We start from the raw sequence: 11,312 nt of genomic DNA on the forward strand, positions 1-11,312 counted from the left end.
TGGGGGTAGGGGGGTAGTTAAGTAACCTAGGTTGAGGGTGTAGTCTTCTAGCTAAACCCCTTTAGGTCCTTTTGATTTGATTGCTCAATTGCATTTAAAGGTTGACTCATTAGTTGATATTTTAGTTGGTATTTTTTATGTATCTTTTCTTTCCAACACCACCACAGGACTTTATCACAGGGACACTTGTAGTTTATTTTGCCCTGTATTCACCTAACTCTTAATGTAGCAGTCTGCATCATCATGGATAGTAAATACTTGCTGATTCAAAGAAATAGTTGGGAGAGAGGAAAGAAAGCAATGAAAAATAGAGGAAAATTACTCTAGTAGTAGATGTGTTCTGATGGGACTTAGAATTTCTTGATTTTGATAATGTACTAACTTCTCTGGAAATAGCTTTGTGTCCTCAACTCAGTTCATGAGTGATCTACTTGAAAACCAGTGAATGAAAATGTAGAAAAATGTTGCCTATTACAACTTTTTCTTAGCTAATCTTGTAAATGAAAGTTTTAGGTGTCTTTTTTTTTTTTTTTTGAAGATCTTATTTATTTATATGACAGAGATCGCAAATAGGCAGAGAGGCAGGCAGAGACAGAGAGAGGGGGAAACAGGCTTCTCTCTGAGCAGCGAGCCCAATGTGGGGATCGATCCCAGGACCCTGGGATCATGACCTGAGCCAAAGGCAGAGGCTTTAACCCACTGAGCTACCTAGGCACCCCTTAGATGTCTTATTTTTACTTGAAATCTAACTTTTATAACACTGTATAGCATTATATCGGAGGATGCATTCTACCTTTAATTTTCTGAATAATTCTCTGATTTCTAGCCCATATTTATATTTGGGTTTATCTTAAGATTTTTATTTTTATATTTTAGGTTTAACTTAAGACTTACTTTAGCAAAAGATCTATATTGGCTTAAAACTAATGATTATACTAGATGAACATCTTTGTCCTCTACTCTGATTTGTAATCAGAGAAAATGCCCTAAATGGAAACCAGCAATAAGGATCGTTTACAGTCTTGTAGATGGTCCTGCTTTCTTACTAAGGCCATCACTTAGTCATTGTAATTGTTTGCATTAATAAATCAAAGTTTTTCTCATTAATATAGTTACCAAGATATAGTGAACTAAGCGTGATCTCAAAGACCCAGAGTCTGAATAAATGGTTAGACTCTTCATGTTAGAACTATGTTATACAGTAAATACATATAGGAACTTTTTTAGCATGTGACATTAGAAGATCGTGGATGTTAGCATAAACCACTTTTGCTTTTTATTGGGTTTTTGCAGATGTATGATTTGCAGTTGCTTTTCATCTTGTGCAATCATTTTATATTGTATTCTGCTTGTGTTGTTAAAAGTACTTTAAAACATACTTATTTCTGAAATGAATGTCCTTTACCAGTAACAGGGGGTATCACAGAAGAGCAGTTTCAGACACATCAACAGCAGTTAGTTCAAATGCAAAGGCAGCAGCTTGCTCAGCTTCAGCAGAAACAGCAATCTCAGCATTCCTCGCAACAGACACATCCAAAAGCACAGGTAAACTTGTCTTTCAATCATGGTTGTATTTCTTTTTTTTTTCCTCCCCTTTCATAATTACATAATTTTGTTCAATTTTAGTCAGTTCACAGAGGATAACCTTGATAGTTTTCTATTTAATGAGGGAAGTACTAGAATCAAATATGGTATTTGGAATTTAGGAAAGAAGCTACTTTGTTTTAAAGCGTTATTGAGAATTTGTAGAAGAAATTATATACTGTTAGAACTATCATCACCACCCCTACAGCCCCCAAAACTTCTTTTTTCTTTTTTTTATATATTAGAGAGCATGAGTTTGGGGGAGGGGCAGAGGAAGAGGGAAAAGCAGACCCCCCCGCCAAGCAAGGAGCACAATGTAGGACTTGATCCCAGGACCCTAGGTTCATGACCTGAGCCAAAGACAGACACTTAACCCGACTGAGCCACCTAAGCGCCCTATATTTTTTCCCCCACGAATATAACTTTTCTACCCCCTTCCTAAACTGTGTGTTTAAGTGCCATTTGGATGTGCCCAGTGTGCTGAGAGAGAATTCTCTTGAATTGTACAGTAAATCTAAACAACATAGCGCCTTGTCTCTTTGAATCACATTCCCCTGAAGAAAAAAATTGTCGCCAGGTGAAGTTGTTTTCCGTAGGCATGATTAAATGAATACGGTAGAGATAAGAATAAAAATAACTTATGAAATTGTAATTGCCAGAAGAAAGTCACCCTGCAAGCACCTTGATATAAGCCCTGTAAGACTTATTTTGAATTTGTGGCCTCCAGAACTGTATGAGAATAAGGTTCTATTGTTTAAGCCACTAAAAATAAAGCTGTAATTGAAAAGTGTGTTTCAAATTTGAGCCATCTGAAAGAAAGACATCTAGCATTTTAGGCCTTAAGTTCTGTTGCTTCATAATTCCAAAAGTAATTCTGAAGGAATAACTGAGATGAGCTTAGTCTTTGTTGTATTCTGTGAGCTCTCAGGTCAGCATCTGCTGATGGAAGTTCAGTGCAGCCTCGGGATCACTAGATACGCTAACCTTGCAAATCCTGAATCCAACAACATGAAAATGTCAGTGACATCAGGACCCCTCAGCATTCCTCTAGCATCCAGTTGGATTTGGGACTGGCCACTATTCTAGAGCTATTGACTGTTACTAACAGCCAACCAGTATCATACAGAATCAAGAGTAATAGCCATTAAACTTTGCTTTTTCTGAATCTCTTGGGTAACTAGCCTCCTGCAGGGTTAGACCATGTATGTTTTTACATTGTGATAAAAGTAATGGTTAGTTCCTATGATTTCATTTTGTCCATAGTATCTGATTATCGAGTATTTTTAAAGGAATTTGGAAAAATTCCACTGGAAAAATTAATAGAGTATTAAAGGTTTGAGGTTTTTAATTCCCTAGTTCTGTCTCCAGAATAGTTGCTTCTCAGTTTTTAGTCATTTCCCTGCTTCATATGCCAAAAATAGTCTGGAGTCCTAGATCTCTTAATCTAAACACTTCAAGATGAAAAAGGCAGCTGTCTTTTGATTCACCCATTTCTTAATCACATCTGAAAAATTGAAAGTGTAATTTTGTTGATCTTACAGGGCTCAAGCACCTCTGACTGTATGTCTAAAACACTTGACTCAGCCAGCGCCCACTTTGCTGCATCCGCAGTGGTCAGTGCACCTGTTCCAAGTCGTGGTGAGGTAGCCAAGGAACAGAACACTGGCCACAACAACATAAACGGTGTTGTCCAGCCTTCAGGTAAGCCTGTGGTTTCGTGTAGTACTTATTAGCTCAAAGTTGTAACTCACTGGTTTGAGATATGGTTTTTATTATTTAAATGCAAGGTGAAAGCATTGTACAAGAAGTCAGTCAGGACTCTTCAGAATTTCTTTGGATATGTGTGGTGGAATAGCCGAATATTTTCTAGAATTCACATAGCACCTGCTCCCTGTTTCCTCCTGCACCCACTAGATACCTTCTGTGTAACTTTTCCACCCTGCCTAGTTTTATCCATGTACTATCAGTTCCCTCATATGTGAGGAAACATATTGAGCTAATTGCTGACCATCACCATGGAATTAATCCATGCAGTGATAAAAAGGCAAAATACAATCCACGGTGATCTCTCAGTAAGTTTGAAACTGGGTTTACCATCCTACCAGCCCATCAAACTGCTTTCTCTGTCTCCTCTTCTTGAAATACAGTAATACCCTGGATCCTTGTCTGCTTCTTAGTACCCCTTGAGTCCTCAAAGACTTGCTGTTCTTATCAGCCTTCAACTACTACTCAGACCCTAGGCTTTTCCACTTGCTTTTAGATATACCCATTGCCCCTTCCTTACTGATTTCTTCTTGCATGTATAAATTCTGATGCAGTTCAACTATCATCTCCATGTGCTCTCAACCTCCAGAGAGGACCTCTCTGGCCCGCTATTTCCTATTTTCCAAATAGGGATGCAACAGAATACTTCGTAAAATCCTTTTATGCCGGCCAGTAGAAAGATCTGTCTTTGGGGTTGTAACAGGTAAGTATGTTGTGATTAGGAGCTCTCTTTGAAGAGGTTATTATGTGGAAAATTAATATGGTATTTAATTAGAATATTGATGTTTGTACTTTTTATTAAACTCCTGATTTTTTGAGAGTTTAATGTCTCATGATACAAATTGAATGATTTTCTTTTCCTCCTTCAGGAACCTCTAAAACATTATACTCCACCAATATGGCTTTATCATCCAGCCCAGGGATTTCCGCTGTACAACTTGTAAGGACAGTTGGCCACACCACTACAAACCACTTAATCCCAGCATTGTGCACAAGCAGTCCTCAAACACTTCCCATGAACAATTCCTGCCTGACAAATGCAGTGCACCTCAATAATGTCAGTGTTGTTTCTCCAGTCAATGTGCATATCAATACACGGACTTCAGCACCATCGCCAACAGCCTTAAAACTTGCCACAGTTGCTGCCAGTATGGACAGAGTGCCAAAGGTTACTCCTAGCAGTGCCATTAGCAGCATAGCAAGGTGTGTGTGTGTGTGTGTGTGTGTGTGTGTTTCCAGTACTGTCTATCCTTCTCTGCTGGCTATCCTGTAGGAGGAAAAAGACTTTTTTTTTTTAACTGCCCAAGCAATAGATGTTTATTGATTGACTTGCTTTTTAAACAGATACTGAGATCTGCTTAGTGTCGAGTTCTTTGACTTAGATTCTTTTGTTTGAGGTCACTAGTAGGATGCTTAAATGACTGTCATATAAAAGTATTAAAAACAAGGGGGAAAAACACATCTAATTAAAAACAATAAACCCCCAAGAAATACATCAAAAAATATTTTAGAAGCTTCAGTCTTCAGTTACATTTTTGTAGCATAGACAGTTGGGAAGGTTAGAGGAGTTGTTATTACTTCCATGTAAGAGCTTTTATTTTCAAATCAACATTTGTGTTCCCTTCAGTATTACACACAAAGGGAAAGTAAGTTATTCTTTCTATATAATAAAATTGAGAATATTCTGAGATTAGCTAAATCTGTGATAATATATTTCAGGATATGTTTTTATATTTCTCTCTGATACTAATACATGAGAACAGTGCATCAAAACAGTTGAGGTGCATGAATTAATAACTACATGACCTTAAACCTATAAAATCAAAGTATAATGTAAAGTAAGTAATACTGTGCTTCTAATGATTATTCTTTTTGAGCATTATATGCTTCATCTATTGTAAAAAACTTGGATGGTCCTGTGTTACATTTCATGAGTAGTTTGTCATTGGCTTCTACTAAAATACTATGTTAAATTACTGTGTTTCCTAAGTAAACAGTTAAAATCAAGTAATTACAAATTAATAGGATTTCTTAGCTGAAAAAAAACTTGGCCCTCATTCCTGTATAGAAATGATAAAAATGGGAAATACTCTTGTGAAGTATGTGTTCAGTTGTAGTTACATAAAAAGTGTCTGTAAATGCTGCTAATATATTCTAGAGAGCACTAATGTTTATTTTACTCTTGGCCTTTTTTTAGAGAGAACCATGAACCTGAAAGATTGGGCTTAAATGGAATAGCAGAGACAACAGTAGCTATGGAAGTGACATAACCTAAAACATGTGGCTTTTGACCTGTGCTGATGGTGTGCAGTCATTCATATTCCAGCTGAATGCAAAAGGCGACACACTCTGTGGATCACAGAGTGTAACAATGGACCTAAATGGACTACAATATATCGGATATTAAATCGATATATGATGTATATTTTGTAAAATTGGGAAAATCACTACCTTGTAAAATAGTTTATTTGTATCATCAATATTATTTCTGTTACTTGAATAGTAGATATTCATCATCATGCTTTTGCACTTGAATTTGCAACTGAATGGATTTTAAAAAATAATTCTTTAATGGGATCATGAGCATGAAATGGGATCCTGCATCACTTGTTTTAACTATTTATTTTGCCATGTTTACATTTTGTATCTTGTAAAAATAAATCCAACTTTGTGTCTAAAAAGTTAAAGATTCATAGCTAGGAAATGAAATTCTTGTAATTTTTTTCTAAAGGAACTGTAAAGTTTTCACTTGGTTCATTTTGTTTCACAATTTGACTAGATGGACTTTTTGGTAAATACTAGTGGCATTTCACTGTCAAATATGAAGTTCAAGGCAAAATAGTATTTTCTATTACTGTGCAGGGGAAAGGGATGGATCGATACATGCAAATTTAATGTAGTAACTCACTTTTCCATATATTTTGAATGTATATTTCTATTTATAATACCAGTTTATAAAAAATAATTACACAGGAAAAATGGACTAGGAAAAATTATGCATCTAGCACATTTAAACTGTGCAGATAAGAAAATTTTTCAAGGATTACATTTTATCTGAAGACTGCATATTTTAACTGGCTTTAAAACTGTAACACACCACATAAAGGATATTTTACCAGGTATGTATTGCATCATATCATTGCAATAATTATTGGAAGTCTAGATATCGAGCCATCCCAGGTGTTGGGAGGGGGGGAGGGTTGTGGCAAGATTGTCTTTTCAATTTTGGAGAGTTTTCCTGTGGCTACAAGGCAAGTAACGGGTTGGAAAAAGTCTGACTGTAAGCGTTGGACACCTTCATAGTGTAGTGTTTTAGTGACTTTTTTTATACGGTTCTTGTAAATTAGATACGTGTAGTGGTGTTTCAGAATGTTTGTTTATGCACTAGTTCAGACAACTTTCCCTGTTACTTGTTCTTGATAAGTGAAAACTGCAGGGAAATAAAAATACATATCAAAACATGGACATGCTGCATATGTGTTTATTTCACAATGTGCACACAATATAAGTGAAAACTTAAGGGAGATGATAGCACTTAACAGCACTTTTCATTTTCACAGTGCTTTCCAAGCATTAATGAAAAGAATTATAAGAAGCTCATCTGTGGGCACTATTGGGTTTCAGATAATCCAATATAAACTACCTTTGATATGAAAAGTTCTTAAAATATTTTACGGAATGTAAGCAATTTGCAGTATAACATTCATTGAACTCTCATAAATGAGCCTCATTTTATAAATAAAAGTTTAGAGTAGAATTATATTGCAAGGGGGTTTTGTCAAGTAAGTACTGGGAAATGTAAATATTTTTAATGAATATGATTAAAACCATTTCAAACTTACATAATTTTATACTTTACATTTTTTATATCTGCAGTCCTGAAAGTTGTAAATTGATATGTCAGTTGAATTAATGGGCCAAGATTTCTGCTGAGAGTGGTTTTTATTCAGGTCCTAAATGTGTAAAGCAATTTATGGTCAAAACCACAGAAAAAAATAAATTTAATTTCTTCATTGGTTGTGACCTGATAGGATCCATGCTCGTTTCTGCCATACTACCTCTGGAGTTACTCATTGCTGATGCTATAAAGGAAATAATTTTGATTTGATTTGTATTATGACTGTGTTCATTCTGCTTTTAGTTGGATGTATCTCCTTGCTATTAAGAACTTAACAACTTTAGTGCCAATTTTGGAGAAAGCTTTTTTTTCCATTTTACTAAGTAAAGCATGAAGTGAATTTGCCTTATGTGATATACATGTTATAAATAATTGAAGTAAAACAAAAGAACTATCCATTTGTACAGTTTCTGGAAATGTGGCAAATCCAGAACTTATCAAAGACTGGTGACCAATTTATTTGTTCCTTTTGAAGTAAAATAGAAAAATAAGCCTTCCTTATTTTGGTGGTTGTAACTGTTTCACAGATGGCATTTCAGTTACTTGCACACACATTTTTCCAGTTCTTTTCAAAAACTTTTAAGTGAAAAAATACTTACTTTCACCTTATTAAAGAACTGTTTGTCTTTGCACTGGCCCTCCACTGGGCAATACCACCATACCTTGGTTTTCTGAGGAAACTAGTATTGGTACTTGTGGTTCAGTAACCTTCTAGAGACCTTGGAGAGTGGGTTTTTTGTTTTTGCTGGGATCAATAGGTTGGTTGGTTGGGTTTTTTGGGCTTTTTGTTTTTAAACAAAAGGATGACTCTCATGTCCTGGGGTATCTTATAATTTGATATAGATAGAAATATTTATATAAACTTACAAGGTAATCATTATGACCAGTTACTATGATGTGGCTGTAAGTATATTTGAGGATGTTTTACATACCTTTTTTTTGGCAAAAGAACAAAGGAAAAATAATATCTGGAGGACACATTTACAAAATTACATACATCACACACACATATTCTTTTTTAAAAATAGGTACAGTATTTCCACCTGCGCTTAGTGTTTAGTGTTTATTACCAAGGTTGGTTTTTCTGTGGGAAGAAGAACAGTAAGGAAGATTAACATTTTAGAGACTTACCCCTAGTATATACTGCTATATTCGAATGTAATGTTATATTTTGAAGATTTTTTTGATCAATAATATACTTCTGACAGAAATGTCTCATTCCTTAACTAACTTGGCAAACTATTAAATTTCAAAAAGTTAAGTGTATTTCAAGAAATTTACTATTATGTAAGACAAGAGGTTTTTTTCATTATTAATTGGAATATACTCATGTCTAACATCGTGGAGCATGTAGTTTTCTCTTAGTGATTTTTTTTCATTTTGTTCTAACAATTATGTAAGTACCAGGAATATCCCCATTTTACAGATCAGGGAAGTGAAGCTTGGAGAAATCAAATGACTTGCCCTATGTCACATAGCTGGTAAGTTACTGGGCCAGAAATTAAATTTAGGTAGTCACCACACTTCCAACTACTGCTTCCCATCTTTAAAGTGGAAGACGTTCTCTTCAAGGAAGTACTTACCGTACGGAGAGCCTCAACCTTATTTAGAAAACAGCCTCCCCCACTCTTACACCACCAGGCAATCAATGTTCTGTTTTGTGTTTCCAAGACTGAGTGCATTAGATCCAACTTTGGCTTCTAGCCATCCACCAAGCAACCCCAAATCCGTTTATCCTCCGTCAGCCAGACTTAGCCAGTAAGTGCTTACAGCTCTCAATCAGCACAGGGCCTTGGGAGCTAGATCTGGGCAAGGACTTGGCTGAATTTTAGCCTCTTTTGGACCTTGGTTTCCTCATCTGAAAGATGAGCAAGTTCCTGGGACGCCTGGGTAGCTCAGTGGGTTAAGCCTCTGCCTTTGGCTCAGGTCATGATCTCAGGGTCCTGGGATTGAGCCCCGAATTGGGCTTCCTGCTCAGCAGGGAGCCTGCTTCCCCCTCTCTCTCTGCCTGCCTCTCTGCCTACTTGTGATCTCTCTCTCTGTAAAATAAACAAAAATCTTTAAGACAAGCAAGTTCCCAAAATTCCAGAAAGGAGGCCACTAACGGACTTGGTGAAGGACTAAGTATGGCCCATGTCCCATTGTTTTCTCCCCAAGGAGCTAAATGATGTGGGAGCTAAGGCTGAGCATACAGTTACTCCAGAGCTGCTTTTTTTAAGTCATTAATGTCATCAAGGCAGACTAGCATATGGACAATTGTATTCCAAAAGGTAAAGCAGCTGAGTTTGTGTGGAACCAATAATTCTAGCTAGTTTCAGTGACTACGGGTCTCCAAAAGTCACAAGGAATCTATTGTTTTTCAGAGGTGTCAGTGAAGAAAACGAGACCATGAAGAAAACAAGTTTTCAGTAAAGAAAATAAGACAGAACACAGTACAGTAGAATATCGGAATTTATCAGAACAGAATTTAATGAGCATGGTTTTAATCCTTTCTCTACCATTTAATTGGCAGGTGATTTTAATATCTTCATATCTCTGAACTTGGATCAGGAGATGAATGGATAGAATTAGGTTATCTGTAACATCTCCACCACCTCTGATACTACAGGGATCAAATCTCCCACTTCCCCAGGTGGTTCCCTTACTTTCCAGAAAAATCACCGTCCCTGTTACTTTCACTATCCATTAATTTAGCAGCAGTATTCAAAAGAATCAGTTAACAAATCAGACTTTATATACCTTCCTACCATGCCTTTTCCATTCCCATTATCTGAAGGGGAAACGTTTAATTTCAAATGGGCTTTGAACTTTTTAGCTGTGGCTTACTGCAAAGCTTGAAATTGAAACAGAGAAGAAGGAGGTTAACACTAAGCCACATATTTCTCCAGCAATGACTGACTTGGTACCAAATTTTAGGCTTGGGCTTTCTCTAAATGAGGTCTTCTGTGTCATACTAAGATTAAGAGTTCTGTATGTACTTAAGTATTTGCGTACTTCAGATGTTATGTTCATGAACTCTCCCTTGTAGTATCATTGTGTATTTGAAAAAAAAAACCCTACTGGACTGGCTAACTGATTAAAATACTATTGCAAGTCAAGGTGACAAAATATCTCTGAACATTGACCCTTCCTCAGAGTGAACATTATCCTCAGGAAAGCCTACGATTCTGCAATTACCTTTATTGCTAGAACAAAAGAGGTTGATTCCAATCACAAAAAGAAAATTATTCCACCTTCAGTATACAAACTATTGATTTAGTCAACAGCATATTCTACAACAATCACATTTTCTTTTTGCTAATGTTGAAAACCTTTAACCATTGGTGCATAGAAGAACAATGTGTTCTTCCTCTGCTCAGTGCCAGAGGCACTGGAGGTCATGGCATGCACACACAGTTTCTGTTTTACTGATGCCTGTCTCCTGTGCTGTTCTCACTGCCACAAGTAGCTTTTGGCCAGGGGCCACATGAGCCCAGAGCAGGGTTAACCAAGATGCAGGATCTCAGCTTTCAACATGGCATCTATGTGATCTGCTGAGGAATAAACTACTACAAACCATATATTATATGTGAGTTAGGAGCAAGCTAAAATGAAGGTGGAACTGCTCTTTGTTCACATCTGGAAGCTCAAGTAGGGAAGAATCCGCTTCTAAGCTCCCTAAGGTTGTAGACAGAATTCACCTCCTTGTGGCTATAGAACTCATAGCGATTTGCTTCTTGGAAGATAGCAATGGAAGAGTGCTGTGTGAAGTCCCTGCTTCAGAGAAGACTAGACCTTCTTGACAGGCTCGTCTGATTAGCTCAGGCTCATGCAGCCTGATCTGCTTTAACTTAGTCAACTGATTAAGGATCTTAATCACATTTGTATAATTCTTTCACTTGCTCTGCTCTGTTAGAAGCAAGTCATAGGCCTTGCTCACACTCAGGAGGAGGGAATTACACAGAAATACTAGGAGAGGGGAATTACAGGGCCACCCGCAGGCATACCTGTCCCACTGGTGTAATTGGATTAGCCCTGGCCCACTGATTGCTCTCTCCCTGCCTTCCCCCACCTCAGTAACTTGGAT

General features: G+C 36.9%; 1 protein-coding gene across 1 annotated transcript in view; it reads left to right on the top strand.

Annotated features, from left to right (window-relative positions):
- Positions 1 to 6,812, top strand: part of EPC2 (enhancer of polycomb homolog 2) — a 114,979-nt gene extending 108,167 nt beyond the window's left edge. The window contains exons 11-14 of the mRNA XM_080798733.1: positions 1,409 to 1,545; positions 3,126 to 3,285; positions 4,218 to 4,551; positions 5,546 to 6,812. Of these exons, the coding sequence (XP_080654859.1) occupies positions 1,409 to 1,545; positions 3,126 to 3,285; positions 4,218 to 4,551; positions 5,546 to 5,618 (704 nt within the window). The 3' untranslated portion in view covers positions 5,619 to 6,812. The remainder of the gene's footprint in view (positions 1 to 1,408; positions 1,546 to 3,125; positions 3,286 to 4,217; positions 4,552 to 5,545) is intronic.
- The last annotated feature ends 4,500 nt before the right edge of the window (positions 6,813 to 11,312 follow it).

Source organism: Martes martes (assembly GCF_963455335.1).
Source record: "Martes martes genome assembly, chromosome: 3".
In the NCBI taxonomy this organism is placed as follows: Eukaryota; Metazoa; Chordata; class Mammalia; order Carnivora; family Mustelidae; genus Martes; species Martes martes.